General features: G+C 43.4%; 2 protein-coding genes across 3 annotated transcripts in view; one reads left to right on the plus strand and one right to left on the minus strand.

Annotated features, from left to right (window-relative positions):
• Nucleotides 1-4,611: 4,611 nt before the first annotated feature.
• Nucleotides 4,612-15,713, minus strand: ATP6V1E1 (ATPase H+ transporting V1 subunit E1). The gene is made up of 9 exons (XM_032207489.1): nt 15,573-15,713; nt 12,607-12,672; nt 11,017-11,126; nt 10,461-10,527; nt 8,542-8,631; nt 7,235-7,303; nt 6,732-6,826; nt 5,765-5,852; nt 4,612-5,187 (listed from the first exon to the last, which is right to left on the minus strand). The coding sequence occupies exons 1-9, from the start codon at nt 15,603-15,605 to the stop codon at nt 5,125-5,127; spliced, it is 681 nt and encodes a 226-aa protein (XP_032063380.1). The 5' UTR covers nt 15,606-15,713; the 3' UTR covers nt 4,612-5,124.
• A 795-nt stretch (nt 15,714-16,508) lies between these two features.
• The window catches only part of BCL2L13 (BCL2 like 13), a 40,412-nt gene continuing 37,212 nt past the window's right edge, over nt 16,509-19,708 (plus strand). Inside the window, exon 1 of one of the 2 annotated variants that reach the window (XM_032186664.1) lies at nt 16,509-16,535. The gene's annotated coding sequence lies outside the window, so the exon portion shown is untranslated. Of the gene's footprint in view, nt 16,536-17,784; nt 17,801-19,708 lie in introns of those variants that run through there. The other variant, XM_032186674.1, reaches the window with a different exon arrangement.

Raw genomic sequence — 19,708 nt, forward strand, 5'->3', positions numbered from 1 at the left:
GTGGAGCCGAGGGCAGATGCATGGCCTGAGCAGCTTGTGAGGGACCACCCTGAACAGTTTCGTTATGCAGACGGAGCCCCTCACAAGACATCAGCTTCCAACTACTTAAAGCAATGTTGGTAGCCTTGATTTCCGCAGCTTTTTATTTCTGTAGTGTAACATGGGTTGGGAAATTACATTTTTGGCACAGTTTCAGCACGTTTTTTAACCCAGAAATGCTCATTTACAGATGTTTTTTCCTACTTTCTCTAACAAAGCCAAAGCAGCAGCGTGGGATGCTGTGAAAGATGCCTAGGAAGACAGATTTTGGCTTTCCCAGCCGGCTCTACCTTGGCTGAAACAGCAGGATCTTCCCCACTCCGGAAGGGCCATCTCGTCACAGCCTGTTCCCACAAACATGTTTGGGGCCCCGCTCATCTCTCCTGCACCCCTGAGCTGCCCGTGTCAATGAGCAGACATGGCCAAGCGCTGCTGCAGCCTGCCTGGCCTCTAGCTCAGGGCCGAACACCTTTTGCCAAGTGGCCTTACTGCAGGCTCTGTCTTTTCCCCCCCAAAATAGCAGCTCAGGGTCCACTTAACCAAGGAAAACATTTTGCTTCGATTTTTCCTCTGGGGTAGTTCTCTTTTATTTCCACGTTTCTGTCCTCATTTACTGCAGTTTCTTTGGAATTAAATAGATAATTTTCTCATAATCTCCCAGACTGCTTTAGGAGCAGACTCTGGGACCACAGAGATGCTCCAGCCTCACCGTACTGCTTGCACTACTGGTCTGTGTAAAGCCTCACCCAACACCCAGCTATTTCCCTGCAGGGATGTGTATTCCCAGCCCAGGGCAGGGGCATAGGGCACCCTTCTGCCAGCCCGTCTGGCAGCTCACGGAGATGTGCGACCCCTGGGGACAGCGAGCACCCCAAGGGCCGCAGCCAGGCTGTCACTGCAGGACTCACCCAAAAGCTGGATTCTCAATGTCAGCTTTTCGACAAGGCTTGTTACAAAAAACAAGTGCGTGCTTTCCTCTGTGATGGCCTCTCCAAAGGGTGCTGGCCACTCAGCCTCCCTACAGCATGCCTTCCCTTTCACCGTCCGTTTTCTGGAGGGCAGCACTCACCTGGACAGCCAGCTCAGAGCTTCCTTCCAAAAGCTGTATCTCTATCACCTCTACTGCCTTAATAAAGGCACCGAGGCCTCCGTCCTCAGATACTTTCTGGTTGTTTTCTTCCAGTCTCTCTCTCACCTTGACACTTGTGCACACCTCCAGGGACCATTCACCCAGCATCTCTCTCGCTGATTAACATTGATATCTCTCAGTGTGAAAACTAAATACTAAAAAAGGGTGGTGACTCAGATGTGCAGTAACATTTTAAGTCCTCTGCTGATCACTTAGCATCTAACCTGCTCTTAAATTTTCCATTGCCAGCTGTGCAGAACACGTGCAGCATTACCTGCTTCCCTAACTCCTTTTCCAACACTAGACAGAGCCAGCTCTGCACTCTCCATGGATTTGCAGTGCTTGCTTCTCCCATCACTAGTTATTCTTTTACCTATGCTCTGATTTAACTCCTCCTTCATTCCCTGTATTTGCCCAGTCTCTTAATGTGCTGACGCGGCTTGTTTACTGTACACAACTGGATTGCTTTGCATGCTTATACACAGATGGATAAAGATCAATATTCTCATTGATTTGACCAAGGTCAGCTGGTAAATCACCACCACCAACAAAAATTGTACGTCCTAATTTGCTTAAATCAGTAGCACAGTTCAAATATTAAAATAGTGCTGCAGGGACACTCTAGCAGGAGCTCTGAAATCCACCTGAAATGCAGCTTTTGTTTCACTTTTTTTTTTTTCTAAAAACCTGCATCCAAACACTGAAGAGAGGCTTGGACGAAGACCCAACAGGATTGCAAACTATGCTAGGTAAGCCTGGTTGGATATTCCCCCTTTTCTCTAAGGTGCTATAATTTAATTACCGCACCTATTGCTCAAGATGAAGGATAAAGATGTTCTTGGTAATGCAGACACCACTTTTTTTGTAATTGAATTCTCACATGGCGTTATCTCAAGATTAAAGGCAGTCAGTGCTTTCTTGTAACACACTTGCAGGGATTTGCTGTCGCAGACAGAAGTTGTTGTCATAGCTGACATGGCTAAAGCTGAGTGCATGCAGTTCTGCTAACAAACTCAGTAAGTGCTTCAGTTCGCGTGGGTGGTGGGCACTGAACCACTAGCCTCAGACTTCAGATGCAATACACATGAGGTGTTCAGTCCATTTCTTAAGGACCTGCTTTGAATCGCTGCTGCCTGCATGATTAAGTAACAAACAACACGCTCCCCCAAACTGAAAACATACTTACTGTTGCTAATGTTCATATGCAAGTATGACCAGGTTTTTTTCCTCATCTGCATAGGACAATACAAAAAGGAGATGAGAAATGAACAGAGGAGAGCACACTAAATAAAAACTCCACTATCTCACACCGTGAGCTCCACAGTCAGACAGTGAGTTGTTATTCTCCTTTTCAAAAACATGCGAGATGGAGATTGGTGTAGGCCTTACTCCTTCATGAAAGAAGTAGACCACCAGACCCTGTGTAAAGAATCCCTTATTGTCACTGCCAAGCACGTTTAGGTTATTGGTATCAGAGAAAGTCTTGATAATTGCTAATACATATTTTTTTCCTGAATAAAACCTACCTGAAGATCCCATTTCAACATTGCCCATAACTGTGGAATAGCGTACAACAAACAGAGCCATCTGTCTCTTGTGTGTGCTGACCTTTAGCTTGTTCTGCCTGTGACTTCATCTACATGCGTTACACTACTGCCTGTATCAGTTTTCCAGGGGAAGCAATAGCACCAGGACAACATTAAAGCTACTTTCCAGCCATGATGGCCAAATGTGGCCCATTCACTTCTTCAGAGATGATCTTGTGGACTGTTTTAAGTCTTTTCATTGAGTATTGGCACAAATCTTTACAGTACACATCACCTGCCAGAAAGTAATAACCTCCTCTTGTCTAGCCCAATATTTTATTTCCATACACTGCACTCTACTGCAACATTTAGAGAATTTCTTTCTAGCTCTAGCTGTGGATAAAATAAGGACCCGGATAAGTTCAAGTGCATTTTCTAAGCACTGATAGACAGCCAATTGGTGAGGGGGATGAATCCATTAGAAAGGACTGAAACAAATCTGTTCTGAACAGTACTACATGAACCAATAAACAAAAGAGCAAAGCACACATGCATGAAGGCTTTTCCTCCACTACAGGTGTGACAAAACCACAGCCCAGTACTCAGTCAGAGAGCTTGATCACTGACATGCAAAGATGAAAGCTGTAATGGTTATCCGAGTATCTAGTAGGAGTATGCCTCTAGTCTTACATACTCACTGCCTACTCGTAGAACCATGCAACAGAAGGCACAGCACTGAAAGAATGAGTACCACAACCATCTATGTGGAAAACAAGAACTAAACACAAAAGTGAGGAGCAGTACAAAATAAACAAGAAGTAAAACAAAACAAACAAAACCAAACCAAACCAAAAAAACACAACTTGTTAATGATTCTTGTTTTGTAAGAGAAAAGTGAAAGCATTTCTTTCACAAAGAAATTAAGTTAGGATTCAGGATTTTCACAGCAGTCAAATCACCATTTTGAAGAGTCAGTATAAGGTTCATGTAGCATTGAGAGTCTTTAACATACTTTACACAAGAGCATGCACCTCAGCTTAAGAGGAAAGGGCCTCAGGTTAAAAACACTGCATAATGCAGCGTTGCTGCAACCTGGCAAGTATTCTTCATGGCACAATGTAGAATCCTTACATCACTGCTGTATTTAGAGAAGATGACTGCAACACATTCAAGCAGTAATTTTTTTGTGCAGTTCCTTATTTCCATGCAGCAAATCTCAGAACTGAACACTAGGTGAAGAGCCAGGTACTCTGACAGAGGCTTGTTGTGTGGAAAGTCACCTAGAGAATTTTTCTGTCCTACACCAGAGGAGGTGGAGACAACACTAGTCATCACTGCAGGAGCAAACGACAAGCGTTAATAAATCCTAACAGGTTAGGCAGTGAAGACAGTTGTGTTAGTTAAACTTTAAGGTATTAAAGGTAAGGTACTAAAGGTTAACAATTAAGAGAATAGTTGTGACAGTCAGCTGCTGTTCCTCGAGTCCTCAGTCATACTTACTATAGGAGTATGGTTTGGATTTTTTTCAGAGAATCAACAAACTTTAACTGGAAATAGATCGTTGTGTGTAAATAGTGCAGTTGTATGTAAACAGTGCAGTTGCATTTCTGTTGTGAAAGACTATTGAGGGATCACATTGCAAAACTACTGATTCATTTTTAGGAAGACTGGAGCTCATAGTAGAGTCTTATGCAAAAGGCTTGCCTCCAGTCCAACACTACTCAAGCAATTAGCTTTACAGACTCCACAAGCTTGAATTCTAGCTTCACAGAATAGTTATTACAGAGAACTCACATGTAGTAAGTACTTATACACACAAGCCCACTTTTCAAAGGCTGTTGCCAATCCTCCGGAGAGAAACTACAAGGAACTCCATACACACACGCATTTTTATTTTAATAAATAAAGTTTTACAGGCTCAGGCTTTTTTGTTTGTTTGTTTAAATCACATATACAGAACAGAAAATTGCCCGATCAAGTAACATGAATCAAACTACTAACCCTGGGAAGGAATGCATGCCCTCTGTAACACTGAAGACCTTAACTGAAAAGGGATTTCCCTTGGGCAGCGCAGCAATTTACACCACAGATTGGACAACTTGAAAGAGGTGAGGCCGAAGCAAAGAGAGTGACCCTAAATGGACCACTGGTCTTTACAGGGCCACAACAGTGCAAGGAAAGCAAAGAGCCCAAATGCCTCCATTTTCTAGTGTCACTTTTGGTTGAATACATGTCTTCACATCCTTTAAGCTATACATTCTAACCACAAGTGGAGAGGCTAAGCACAGCAGGTAGGCAAAATTATTCCATTGAAGAAGAGATATTGGGTGACACAGTAAAGTTACATTTCAAGATTATTTCGAATAAGCAGATGCTTTTGCATCCCTTCAGTATGGCAGTGGAACAGATCCCACCTTCTCTTACAGAGGCTTAGTCCAAAAACTTCCTGTTGGCATTAGCACCAAAGAGAGCCACTCTGATTTCTGGCATCATCTGTTGAGAAAGAGTACATCAGTTACACGCAATGCTACTGCTGAGCATTCCTTGTTGCAGGCAGTTTGATAGCTAGACTAGTCTTCAAAATTGAGAAGTCAATTATTTTGTGTTTTCTGAAGCCTTTCTCTGACCACGTATTGCCTGCTAGTCTACAAATTAAAGGACTACTTATACTGCATCATGAGGAAGAGATGCAAGAGCTAGTAATTTCAGCTAGAATACAAGGTTTCAGCCAACGTTTCTAGTACTCAAGCAAACTTCAGAAATTAAACTCAGTATTTCAACATCTTGACTGCAGCATAGTCATAAGTGTCTTTTGGTACCATAACTTCTAGAGCTTTATGCTTAGTCCAAAAGGCATCATTTTTGGGAAAAGCCATGTTTGTTCTAGAGAAGCGCAAGCAGTAGGTAATTTGTTTCTTTCCAGTAAAAAATAACTTCTTGTCATCCGTATTGAAAGTCTGATCCCACACACTGTTGGAACTGTTACTGTGCACTGGAAACACTAGGATTTAATTACAAGACAAAACTAGCTAATTATATCTTGCTCACCTTGGTTGTGAGAAAAACTCACCTGCTGAGCTACAAGGTCCAGCCGACTTTCCAGAGTGTTAGAAACCTTAATTTTACCATCACTGTTGTAAATTTCAACACCTCCAGCACTAGAAAGGAAAAGTAAAAATAAAAGTCATGACAGCTATGATACATCTCAAAGCTATAATTTGGCAGACATTACCCCAAATGAGTTCTTATAGAAAAGCCAGAGGTGTAGCTGTTCATCTGTTAAATAAATACATTTGATCATGCCTTAATGAGAGTAAGCACAAAGTGATGCAGCGAAGTAGTGTTGTAAGGCATCTTCAGTCACTGGGTACCACAGCTACCTACAAGGATACTCATTAGCATGATCTAAATACAAACAGTGCTATGAAATTTGTCACTTCAAAACAGCTTCAGACTGTTTTTTATTATTAATAGAACACTTTTGGATTTTGGGAAGTAAAAAAAAAAAAAGAGTGCTAGAAGTTTTGTTTGCTTGCTCATACATAAAAAAACGATCCCTGACTTTCAAAATATACAGTTAAGTTCCATGTTCTTTATCATACTGTATGGAAATAAAGCCTTGCAAGACCTAACAGACACAAACCCCATCAAGTCATCATGCTGCAGGACCGTGCATGATTCCTTATGACTCAGTTTGCTTCCTCTTGAGACAGAAAGCAGAGCTACATTTGCACTCTCCCTCTCTAAAAAAAACAACAGTTAGTTAAGTTTCTACACGCTGTTATTGTATACTTCACTACTGAGGAACAGGCTGGAGGTTGCACAAAGCTTTTACTGACAGTTTTGACTGAGAGTGCTTGTCTGGAGGAAGCTACAGAATCTGTACTTGATTAAGAGAAAGAAGTGCCAAATTCCACTAGAACAGCAGTAGACACTGCAGGGATATTACATACATAATTTTCCAAGACTGTCCTAGTAAGAGCTGTGGCTTGCAATTTAAGTTGGCGCCCTGCATGAAGGACTCCCATTTTGCTTACATTTCCTCTGGCAGGAAGTTGTCTTGGTCAATGTGAATATCCACATCCCTTTTTGTGGCATTTTTGTAGATTGGAATGCTCTTCTGTATAGCAGCCTAGGACACAAGATAAAACTCCAATTAACATTGATAAGCAATAGCACATCACTTGGATTTGGTTGCTCATTCATTTGCAGTAATTAAAATGAAGGAATTGGGGTTTGTTTCATTTTTAATTAAGCAATTTTTTTTTTTTTTTTTTTTTTTTTTGCTTTTGAGCCAAAACTAATTGTTATTAATGTTGTAGCAATGTCTAAAGTTTCCTAGGTAATACCCAAGCAAGGAAATGATCCCTGACTTGACGCACATACTTGCTGTCTTGCATTGTACCTGCAACAGAAGTGCAGCTTGAAAACATGCTTTAGTTGTTTCCCTGTCACACAGATGGGATCTGAGCAGCAAATATTTGCAATCAGGCCTCAGCCTTCATGAGCAAGGATACTGTCGTAATTCTAGGTGTCTTACCTTAACCATAGGGAGATCCTGTTTCCTGCACCGAACAACGATTTTGGGCTCAAGCAGCTGGTAGAATCCCTGCACAAAAGATAACCATTACAGTATCAGAAAACTGACATTTTAATCATCTTAGAACTATTTAACTCCAACAAAGGAAATGAGCTGATCAATTTGAAAAACAAAACCTGACAATGTTTACTCATTCTAATGAGTTCTTTGCTTGCAAGTGCACCCCATGCAGACATTCTGAGAGGATGGCAATGATATATGGGAAAGTCTACAACTACGGATCATGTTTTTGTGTTAGCTTAAAGTTTGGAACGCAAGTGCAACTAAACGCGTTTGTCATAGGAGTGGGCTGCCCAGATAATGTACACATGTATGTAAGGATCATTGCTGTCCAAAGAGAGCGTCAGCTTGCCTGCTTGCCCATTCGTGGAGAAGACAGGCTGCAGTTTTAGGTGCCTGTTCTAATAATTCCAGCCCTGCAGTTCCTGTAGCAACATGCGAGCACTACAGTGGATCAAATCTAATGAGCCAAGACAGACACAGCCAGCTTGCACGAACAAGACAAGTTTGTTTGATATACAGCAGCAGCAGCCCTAAGTGTGACAAGGAAACAAAAATACTGAATTGGAAGCACCAGCTGGAAGGGAACACTATTAAGAACACTCTGTCATTAAACTACAGACAGGAGAGTTTGTGGCTGGTTTCTGTGAGTTTATGGCAAAAGGACTCGTTCATACCAGAGGGTGGCACTAGTGGTTGCAGAAGTGACCCTAGCCAACACTTAGCAGATTTCCAGAAGTGAAGTTCCAGGGCTAGAGGGTGGTATTCTAGGTAAGCAAAGCTTCAATTTGCCTTTGTATGTGTCACAAATGCTTACCATAATATAGTAAATCTGTCAAACCCAGGACTAGCTTTGTGGTAACTACTGACTTGTGGGCTTGAAGGAACAGCTTTAGTCAAAGGTGCATTTGAGTGACTCATTCCAACTAATTACGACAGAAGTTTAAAGTGTGCATCCTAAACGTGCATGTTACAACGTATGTGTGCGCATCTGCAACCATGCTTATAATGGGAGCCAGCTGCTTGGTCTACTAGGTTCGATACCGCAAAATAAACTGCAGCTTTATCTGCTCAGAATCTAAGATCAAAAGACATAGCAGAAGTGATGTTTAAAGCTCAAAGATCATCCAGCAACATTTGATCTAGACTCCAATAGAACTGTAACATCTACAGTTGGTTATGTTTGAAGAAAGACGCAGGGGAGGACAGAGCTGCAATCATCTATTTGGTACGATTTAAATATTTACCTGTAGAACTAGTCCATCCAGCAGCATTTGGTACCTGGCAGTATCCTTCACCACCTTGGCAAGTCTTAGCTTGGCCTCATTCAGCAAATCCTACATTCAGAAGAAAATCAGATCAGCAGAGCCCATCTGTTTGGCATTTGGTTTCATGCCTACCAACTTTCTGTACTCCTATTATAGCAATCACACCCTGCCAACACGTAAACGTACACTCCAGCTGGTGTTCATCCAAGCTAGACCTTCATCTATGTGCATGGCACAACATCCTTCCCAAACAGTTCCCTCCTCCCTGCCCTGATCCAAACCCAATATATCCAGACCACAATTCTTTCTTCATGAAGAAGGGGGACCTCAGTAGTAAAATGATGGTATTTACAACATTAATTCACACAAACTAAATATGTTATAAATGGTTGCCTAATGTAAACTAATGAAGTTGTCCAAATAACTGACCTTTTCAGCTTTGTAGTCAAGTTAAGAAATCTAACCTATCCTTACATCAACAAACATTCAGGTTTGATAAATTTAATCATAAGTAAACGCAAGCAGAAACTCTAAACTGAAAGCTTATTTTTGATTTGAAGTAGTTGTTTCTGAATGTCTTTATTCTGCAAATCAACATCAGATGGGACTGAATGTAGAAGAAATTTGAACAAACTCAGAAAGCTCTTAGAACTGAGCCATAATTATAATTACTTCAAATAAAGGAATTTTAAAATTTGATATAAATCCTTCTTTAATGTCCTGTATCGTGGAGTTTAAGAGAAGAGTGCATGTTAACACAATCAACAGTAAAATGTAAGACTATCACAATTCAACATTGCGGTCAAATCTAGTTATACTGTCCACTCTAGAGTAACACAGCATTTCTGGAAGTGCTCCTCTCTATTGTTCACAAAGGAGGCCAAAGATCTGATAAGGGAAGAAAGAGGTAGCAGCATGTGACTTCAAAGGTTTTAAAATAAGGAAGAGTGCTATGCATTACTCAGAAGCATGAGTTTGAGTCAGCTGATAAATGAGGAAGAGATTACCCAGCAGAGTCTATCACAATAGAGTTAGCTCTTTAGCCACCCACTTTTCTCCCCACTGTAAATAGAATTAAAAATTTGAAACTAGGTTTGAAGAACCAATTAACTGGCCATTTTCTTTTGCTAACTCTCCTTTTTCATAGCAGCTTTGACTCGAGCAACATTACCATTTTTTTTAATACTTGGTTTCTACAGGTCTTGCAGTTTTTCCAACAGCTCAACAGCACCATCTAGCTAGAACACAGAACACTCAGACTGTTTCTGAGACAGGGTAAGGAAAGCAGTGCTAAGAAACCTGCAAGTTGTATAATAAGCAAAATGAGAATACACTACACGTGGTATAAGGCTGAACTAAGACTAAATGTAGCCTGCTCTGGTAAACGATCACTCGCCCTACACATGCACACAGAGATCAGTCACCCACTAAAACAAGAAGCAAACCTTTCCGTATACTAGTGGGCACTAAAGGTGACAGAAAAACAACAGTGAGTGGTGTTTTAAACTTACTTGCTTAAGCCACACCAGCTTTAAAGAACAGATGTTACATCATGCAAACAGAACTTCAAGTTCCACAAACTGTGCAAGAGGTTTCTGTTCTTTAATGAAATAAGCTATTGTCTAAGTGATAGATACAACTAGTAAGTGCAATGCTCTTGGCAGAGAGCTGGATTTCCTGAAGACAGGCAAAAGAAACTGAAAATAAGCTAAAGCAGATTAGTAAAGCCAGATTAAATCTTTAATGACTTTTCAGGTTAGCTGGGAAAGCTATCTGAAGTATGTTGAAGCAAATATTACTCAATCACAAATCATATTTTCATTCAGAATATGGATAAGATCATTTCCCGACAGATGGTAGGAACAGAACCTCTGTGTCTTTACTACAGAGATACTCACTGCAATAAGGTCATCCCTTGCCTTGAGGACCTTCAGTCTTGCCTGATTCATCAGGTTGGACATCTGACTGCAAGTTGCATGATAAAGTTGAATCAGTCCATCAGACTTTAAATGTTGTAGTTCTGTCAGTGTTCAACTGTGTATTTTACATTTAAAGGTAACAATGCCACCGTGTTTAATAACAAAGCCTGTTCATCTGTTTGAACCTGTTTCTGAATCCATGCAAATGATTATAATGCAGAACCCCATACTGCACTAGACCCACCAAAACTGAACCTAACACAATCATTTCTCCCACAGTAATAAACCAGGGTAGAATTTTAGACATTAACCACATAAAGAAAAATCAAAGTTTCTTTCAGCACACCTCCTACCTGTTATATTATTGTAGCTCACCCTGGATAATTACTCCCCAGAAAAATTAGAACCTCACAATTACAGCTCAATACATTAGCTACAATTTGCCCATTTGCAAGGGAAAAATGGTTTTACATGAAATTAATAATAAGATGAGAGCTCAGGCTCTGAAGCCAACCATCTAACCTAAGTAACTTACATTTTTTTCTGCTGTTCAATTTGTTTCTCCTTCTTTTCATAATACTCCATGATTTTCAGCCTCTGTGTCTGAACAAGGCGACCCTTCTCGATGTTGAATTCTTCTTCTGCCTACAGTAAAAATTAAATAACTGAAGCAGAAATTGATTCCATAGGCTGAAAAAAACAGAATCAAATGAAACGGCCATGCTTTAAGAACGCATTTACAGATAAGCTAGGGCGATACAATTTATGGTTCCACATCAACAAAGCATTTCAACCAATATGCAAGTCAAAGGGAGTTCAGTATGTGTCCTGCTGAATTCCGAACTCAAACCTTGCTAAGATACAGCTTTTTTCATTGGTATGTCTCTGCTGATTAACACGTTTCCTTGCAGTGTTTATTCCTCAGGCATACAATTACCAAACGGGTATATTATGCGCTGTCAGGAAATACAGTTCATTCTATCTGAGCTCCAGGCATGTTTTTTTTCTTTTTCAACAGACAGAATTAGTCTCATTGCTGTCTACAAGAAGTTCTACCTAAAATAACCCACTCGGTGCCCACAAAGTGCTTTACTACAAGTAATTCTTAATTCTTACACAAGGAGACTGGCAGTATAGCTACTACATTTTTATAAAACTGAGCGTGTTAGCATATGAAACCACAAACACATGGGAAGTTTATACCTGAATATCCAATCTCAACTTCTGACTTGTCTTTGGAGATAAACAGCAATACCTGATTTAGAACTTATTAAACAGTTTTACCGATCAAATCATTTATGGGAGATAATTATTAACAGTAATCCATCTTGCTGGTACTGGACTCAACATATATTTTAGTGTTGATATAATGCAGATTGTTAGGGTCATAAGGCACCATTACTCCTACTTCATTGAACATCCATATTCTATCACCAGGTTAATATCAAACTCATTCTCTTGTGGCTTAGCCGTATTGAGGAATTCTGCAAATAGTTCAGCTCATGCCTTACATATAAGTTTATGGTGTAGCTCCCCAGGACACCTACTAAAACACACCTGGAAGCAAGTCAGCAGGTGGCCACACAGGTTCAGGTACAGCTATGAAAGTGTTTACAAAACAAGCTTTCACCAACCCAATTCAGACAGTTTAACTTTCACCTTCTTCATTTTTGCGCAGGAATGAACATTTGTGCTAGATTATCAGCACCCTTGCTTCAACTTCTTACTAATGCCTCTGCCTAAGATGCTATGGAAATCAAGCAAAAATTAGAATTATACATAGGAGGTAGGGAAAGGTGTTTCACTTACTTTAGTCTATTTGCATTACCATTCAGTGCTCCTGGTTGTGTAAAAAAAGTGAGTGAACTTGGGTAGGAATAAATTCACGTTTAAGAACCACTAAGAAAACTTGGCCAAAAGAACAGATCCAACTCAGTAGTTTTGTTCTGATTTCACAGAAGTTAGCAAACATTTGGTAGTATCATTTTTGCTACATAATAACTGAATGGGAAGCAAATTGTACTTTACAGAAGCGTTCTAAGACTGCTCAGACTGCAGCTATTAAACCAGGATGTCAGAAGCAGTTCTCCTTTTGCACTTACTGACATTGAACTTCCATTTTTACCTTTGCATCTATTTCTTCAGCCTTTTCATTGGCTTCCTGCTCAATGAAAGCCATCATGTGCTTGATCTGTAATAAGAGAGAAAAGAAACCATTTTCTGCTGGAAAGGACATTGATTGGTAGAAACATATTCCCCATTCGTACAGTAGGCCCCCTCCAATTCCACTTACTAATTTCTATCACAGTGATTTTTTTTGAAGGAATTAAATTGAGCATACAGGTCACAGAGTCACCTCTGCTTAACACAGATTCCAAGAAAACCAAATTGTTACGTTGTTAAATAAGCTTCTGTGATGGTTCACTAGAAAAATGTACGTAGATATGAAAGTATAAAACAAAGTTTTACATTTATATAGGCCTGAAACTGAGTATTTGCATTTTTCACTGAATCAGGACGTTTCCTCCAGTAGTAAAGGAAAAAAAAATCCTCACACAGTAAAATTAAAGTAGTCTGTTTGTTACAACATTCACGTGAAGTATAGATGAACCTTGAGCCCTTGCTCTAAGTCAGATGTGTCATCTACACAAACCTGGGCCCTCCACACCAGAAACTGGCAAAGCAAAACAAAGGGCTACTGACAGCTCTGGCCCAGTCTGTACAACCAGAAGTTTGTTTATACATCTGAGAAATCTTTCTTGAAAAATGTAATACATGCTGTAAAAACTTGAAAGGTCTTTGGTTTGAGAAAAATGAGTTTAATTAAAAAATGCCATTGTACGGATCAACTTCAGGTGACTTTACAAAGTAGTCGCGTATTAGTTTGGAGGAGCTGGGGAAGGAAACAGAGAGAGCAGCACCAGTTGATTGAGACCACAAGAAGTATATCACATGCTGCTTTAGAGATGGGTACACACTAACAAGTTCAGCTTGAAGGAACTTTTTGAAAGCATCTCAAAACACTACAAAGCACAGGCCCGAGAGCTCAAAGACGGGGAACCAAATTATACCAAGTTCTGCTTATTTATCTTATGCCGTTCTGTTACCAGGGTTAAGTTTAGGTTTAAACCTAGAGCACTGCCCAACCAAATGGAAACTTTTAACTGTACTGCCATTTCCTAGCGCAGATGGAGTGGACTGCACGCTCAAGTGGACCATGAAACCCTCCTTTTTACTCGCACTTAATGACAAGACACATTTAAATCTGGTCTGAAAACAATTGCATGAAAGATTCTATTCATATAATCTCATGTTGAAACGAGACATTTTAAAGAGATAAGAAAGGTGCCAATTTGAGAACTGAGCCAATGCGCTGCATTATGCATGCCCGCATAAACTAAACACCAGAAGTGAACAGACAAGCGGAAGATTTTAGGCACATACAGCGGAAGAAGTGAATGACAGTATCTACATCCTCAAAATCAGGTCAACCATTTTTATTTTAACTCCAGTTTGCAACACTTCTAAGCACGAGTCTACCTCCAAGGTCAGTTTCTTATCCCACTTGTCTGATCTGACAGCTGATCATATCAAGCTTTAGATTTGCATTTCAGAAAGGACAAGAGGCAGATAAAACATGTAAATAATTTCACCAAATACCCTGGTGTTGAAGGAAACTAAGGACCTTTCTACAGCAACAGTAACCCTTATATTACTGAGCGACTTCCTCCAGTTTATTTTCCAAATGTTGGAAGAGTTCTTTAAAAAGTTTCAGATGTTCAAGAAATATCCTCTGTATAACAAAGCAGAATAAGACGGAAGCAAGGTGATATGTCATCTGTTTTGCCATGTCTGTTTAGACCAAACATTGTTATTGCTTTTGTAGTTTGTTGTACTGAAATCCCTTTTTGTTCTTCATAGGAATGAAAAGAGATATTAAGTGAGGCTTCCAGACCTAAAGGTATTAGATGTAACAATTGATTAAACACTGTTGATGAAAGAAAGCAAGTAAAGCAAGGTCTTTAAAAGATGTTTAGATGTTGAACTTTGCGATATGGTTTAGTGGAGGACTTGTTAGTGTTAGGTCAGAGGTTGGACTCAATGATCTTGAGGTCTCTTCCAACCTAGACAATTCTGCGATTCTGCAAATCCAAGATTGATGAGTGGAGATGATTTTTAATGTGAAAATTATTGAAAGCGCCATGGTCAGTGGTTAAGATTTCAGAGGATCAGCTGGTAGGTTCACACCAGGGTTTATGCACGTGTGGAACAGCGATGCCATCAGCAGCGTGCCCTTTTCCAGTCAAGAGGATCACTCTAGCATTCAACAGTGCAAACCTACAGGCAAGCTGCAGGGGTGAAACTATTGGCACCGTGTGTTTAGTGTATCCACAGATCCTGAACTAACCTTTGAAGCTCACACCCACGGCAGCTGGGCAAGACCTGAGCAGGTCACCTTTACTTTTATAACCTTCATGGGAGAGGGAACAGAAAAATTCAAGCAGCAAAGCTTCGCAAGCAAAACGCAAGGGACGCAACGCCGCAGCCCTCCTCCTGCAGCAGGACAACCTGCGGACCTCGCTTCCCACGCGACGCCTGGCTGCCAAGGGGCTGTTTGGCGAAGGAGACACGAGGCGCTGCGGATGCGGAGGGCACGGGGCTGCTCGGAGCCCCGCCGGCCAGCTCCGGCCGGCTCCGTGCGGTCTGCGGCAGCGGGACCCGGCCGGGAGCTGCTCGTCGCGCAGGGCCCCGTGCCTGGTGTCAGTAAGGGCGCCGCGCCCTCGGCCCGGGGACGGTCCCACGGCAGGGGCCGCCCTGCCCGGGGCACGCGGCTGAGGGACGGTGCCCGGCTGCGGCGCCTTGATAGCGGCGGCACCTGAGGGGACGGCGGGTGCGTGGGGGGCACCCGTGAGCCTACCCCTGGATGCCCGCCCCGCCAACACCAACCCCAAACCCGTTTCCCCCGCCGCCCCCTCTCCCCCCGTGTAAACCCTCTGCCCCCGTCCCAACGCTCTGCCCCCACCCCCATCTCGCAGCCCAGCGCTGGGCCCGAGCCCCTTTCCCCCTCCCCATCCCCCCCCCGCTCCCCACCTGCTTCTGGACGTCGGCATCGCTCAGCGCCATGGCGGCGGCGGGACGCGGGACGCGGGACGCGAGGTGCGGGATGCGGAGCCGAAGCGAAGCGAAGCGAAGTGGATCCGGTTCGGGTCCCGGCTGCCACCGCCGCCTCGCCCCGCCCCGCCCCGCCCACTCCGCCCCGCCCGGCCAATGGGAGCCGCGCGGCCCGCCGGCGTCACGGGGAGGGAGGGGGCGGGGCTTGCTGCCATGTCGCGGCGGCTCCGCGGCGCCATCTTGCGGTGGCCGCGGGACCGGTAAATAATTACCGTGCTTCGGTCAAAAACCGAGATACCTCCGGGAAAAACGCATTTACTTTATTAAATCAAATTAAACACGGATTAAAACGTGCTTCGAAAACCCTAAAGTTTTGTTTGTGCGTGTTTACTTTTTATTTTTTGCAATGCTTCAGGCTCATCACAAGGAGCCTTCGGTGTCTCAAGGTCACTTCCCGCGGCACGAAGCTGGGAAGCACAATTTACAAAATCTCACGATTTTTTATTTTATTTCTCAGGTTCGGGCTGGCATCTTGGGGCGAAATTCGTCTTTTCGTGTGTGCCCGAGGCGCGGCGCGGGGTTAGCGTTGCCTCTGCCCCCCGCCGCCCCCACGGGCAGCGCCTCCCCCCGAGTCACCGCCGGGTGCCGCCGCCCCTCAGGGCTCTGCGTCATCCCTCCCCTCCCTCCCCTCCCTCCCCTCCCCTCAGCGCGTGACGCGGGCGCGCAGCCGCCCCCCCAGCCCGCAGCGGACGCGCGCGCCGTGACGCGCGGCCCCGCCCCTCCATCATGGCGGCGGCGGCGGCAAATTAGGGCCGAGCCCTCTCCGCCCGGCGCGGGCGCTCGCCCCCTCCCCTCCCCCTCCTCCTCCTCCTCCTCGCCCCCCGCCCCCTCCTCAGGCGACTCCGGCCCGGCCCGGCCCCGCCCCCTCCGCCGCCGCCGCAGGTGAGCAGGGGCCGGGGTGGGGCGGGCGGGCGGGCGGCTTTCCCGGCGGGCGTTTGTTGCTGTGGTTGCCGCCCCCTCCCGCAGCGATTTTGGGGAGGGGGGGGGGCGGCCATTACCGGGGGTCGCGGGGCGTCGTGGGGGGGGGAAATGGGGAATAAAATGGGGAGCGGGGCACTGCTGGGCTCGTCCCTCACAGGCAGGGGCAGATCCGTGCCTGTGCTGCTGGGCTGGGAACTTTTCAGCGCGTTGGTCACCCGGTAAAGCCAAATAACCTGTAAGGCTGCGGCGCCGGGCGCATACAGCAAGTGGAGGGTCTCCTCCCCTCAGGGGTGCAGGAACGAAGAAAGATTATTATTTTTAATTTTTTTTTTGTAGGAAGAAATTCATAATTTTTTTATTTTTTATTTTTTAAGAGGCAGTAGATGAATCTGCCCAACCAGCGGTAGCCCCCTTGCCCACGTTTTGGAGGCTTCTCACAGTGCCTTGTCTCCCCAGCTCCCCTGCGCCTCCCCGTCCAGCCTTGTCTCGCCCTCTTGAACAGTTCCTGGGCTCTTTTTCCATTTTGCCCCGCTACTGGGAAGCTCTCCTTCCTCTGGTCTGGTGTTTCAAGCTGTGCGTGTCCTTTTCTAAACCCACTCGTTCCTGAAAAATGGTCTTTTCTGCAGTGTTTATGCTATCTGAGTCAATATTTGCCTACTTCTGCGTGAAAACAAAAATAATCATTCACAATTTTAAGTGAGTAATTCGGTTATTTCATTGTGGGCTCCCCTCAAAGGAAGATCAGCGATCCTGAGGTGTGTTTCCAGGCTGATATGCTTTTAGGAGAAGCTTAAGACAGTTCTTCCATTCGAGTTAAGTCTCTCTTGTCACTTCGGTATAAAAGTACCTCTCCAAATATATCATGATTACTTTTTTTTTTTTTTTATACACATCTGAAGCTTTTTTCTCCACTCTTTTCCCAGGGAAGCATTAGCCACTATTTAAATAAGTTGTGGTCTGATTCTCTTTCTCACTCCGCCCCAGGTGCTGAGCTAGGCATGCCAAAACTGTCACGAATTAGGCCTCATTGTTGCACGTGGATCACTGTGCTGATACAGAGCCTTGTTCTTGTTTTGATAGGCTGTATTTTTTTTTCCTTTCGTTCTCTGTGTTGATTTGAAATCCTGCTTTAAAGAAAGGTGTTTGTTACGTATTCAGCCCTGTTCTTTGATGCACAGCGCAGTGCCTGGATCTCTGTGGCCCACCTGCAGGCTGCCTGTTCCCAGGTAGGTCTGCTCTGTGGCCTCGAAGGGCTCCCGTTCATTTTGTGGGCATCCTAGGAAGAGCCTTGGTTTGATTCCAGGACTGAGCATCTCTGCTGAACAAAGCAAAGCTGTAGTGGGGAGCTTTTGCTTGTTGCTGAATGGCATCTTTTACATCTGGTGCTGTGGTGATCACAGCTGTTGATCTGCTCTGAAGAACACGGCTATTGTTTATGATCCTATCGACTCCTGAGCAGTTGTTGTTTCCAAATCTCCCATCTTTATTAAAATCCCAGTTTGTGACAGCGGCTGAAGGGGAGCTGTATGCTGTGGAAAAGCTGTGTTTATCCTCTGCTGTAGCTGCTTATGTTTCTGAAGCATGATACATTGAGCGTTGGCTTAAAGTTTTGACATTGGCTCTTTCCTGTATGAATGACTACTACAGTTCAAGCTGTAGCAAAGACTGAAGTGAACCTTCCTGGTGCAGGGTTTCAAGCATTTTGAAATACGTGAGAGGAGGCAGAGCTTCCCAAAGCATAGTCTTCATGAAAGAGTCCTCCTCTGTTTCTAGTACTGAATGAGTTTCAGAAAGTAGAGTTACTGAAGATTAAGGAACGCTCAGCCAATTTTCCACCAACTCTCTTCCTCTAACAGAGCTTTTAGTTTGCCAGACAATTTTTCTGTGCCAAGCTACCTACTCACAAGGTAACGATGCTGCAGTGTAGCTGTGGCTCTGTTTATGCTCGTTTAGGAGTTGTGCTGCTGTTAAGCTGGATTCCTTTCCAGGGAGGAGGGGGTTAGAAGTTAGCCTACAAATGTTGCACAGCTGAACAGATCGATATTTTTTTCTTTTGCTTGCTCTGTTTATTATTATGATTGTTTTTCATCTTGAGGCTTACTTTGCCGTTTGTGCTTCGGTTTGGGAACCTTGTTCTCTCTCTCCATCTCAAGGCATTTCCAATGTAATCAGGAGCCCTCTTGGGATGTTCCAGTTAGTGTTCTGTGTACCTATAGGGTTTTCCTCATTCTCACTGCTTTAAGTTTTAAACTTGGCTTAAATACTTCTTATAAACATAGCTGCACTCTGACACTTGTAGCTCCTTCTGTATCTGTGAAGTACCTGCCCTGTAGCATGAACACTTGTGCTGGCCTTTCAGTTAGGGATCTCTTCTGAAGTGACGGAGAACTTAATTTTGAAAATTCACCTGGAAAATCCAATTACTGTGTGTTACTTGACGTACCACGTTGGTTGGAAGTAGTTATCCACCCTGTTCCTAACATAAGGAGCTGAGGCATGTTGATTAGTCTAAAGCTTTGTTTCAGTCAATTGTATAGCTTTTTTTCCCACTTATCTGTTGTCTTCTGAGTGTTTTTTTTTTCTTTTCCTTGTCTCTTATGTTTTTTATTTATTATTATTTTTATTTCCCTTTACCTTAGTTTTTCCTGATGTTATTTGCATGTCTGAAGAAGCAAGTAAACAAACAGTGAAACAGGGAAATTCTTTGACCAGACATTGCTGTTAGATAGGGGTTTCTGTTTTATGAGTTTTAATGTCTGGGTGAGAAATCCAGGACACATGACCATCTGTTCTTCCAATTGCTACGATGAGTGTGGCGTTTCCTCTGTTGACCGTGTGTTTTCCATTGCTGTTGGAACAATGAAATGAATTGGAGACAATTGTGGTTGAGACAACTGACACTTTTTCTGCGTTAAAATTCTTGAGCATCATAACACAGAATTTGAGAAAGCAGAGAATTGGGAAAGTACTCATCTGAGGCTTAGGGGAAGGGAGATTCCTCTAAAGCTGATGTTTTTACTCTCAGTTGTAATCAACTGAGGCTGCAGAATCCCTAAAACCTCTTTGCACGACTGCGTGCGTATATTTGTACGTGGTTGAGTTGGGAGGCAGTTAAAAGGCAAAACATATGGCAA

Source organism: Aythya fuligula, chromosome 1, assembly GCF_009819795.1.
Source record: "Aythya fuligula isolate bAytFul2 chromosome 1, bAytFul2.pri, whole genome shotgun sequence".
Lineage (NCBI taxonomy): Eukaryota > Metazoa > Chordata > Aves > Anseriformes > Anatidae > Aythya > Aythya fuligula.

Excerpts from the sequence above, each read along its gene's own strand:
- ATP6V1E1 (XM_032207489.1), bottom strand. The coding sequence starts at position 15,605 with ATGGCGCTGAGCGATGCCGACGTCCAGAAGCAG. Across the intron at positions 11,127-12,606 it reads CTGAAGAAATAGATGCAAAG|GCAGAAGAAGAATTCAACAT; the intron begins GTAAAAATGGAA and ends TTTTTACTGTAG. Across the intron at positions 10,528-11,016 it reads ATTGAACAGCAGAAAAAAAT|TCAGATGTCCAACCTGATGA; the intron begins GTAAGTTACTTA and ends TGCAACTTGCAG.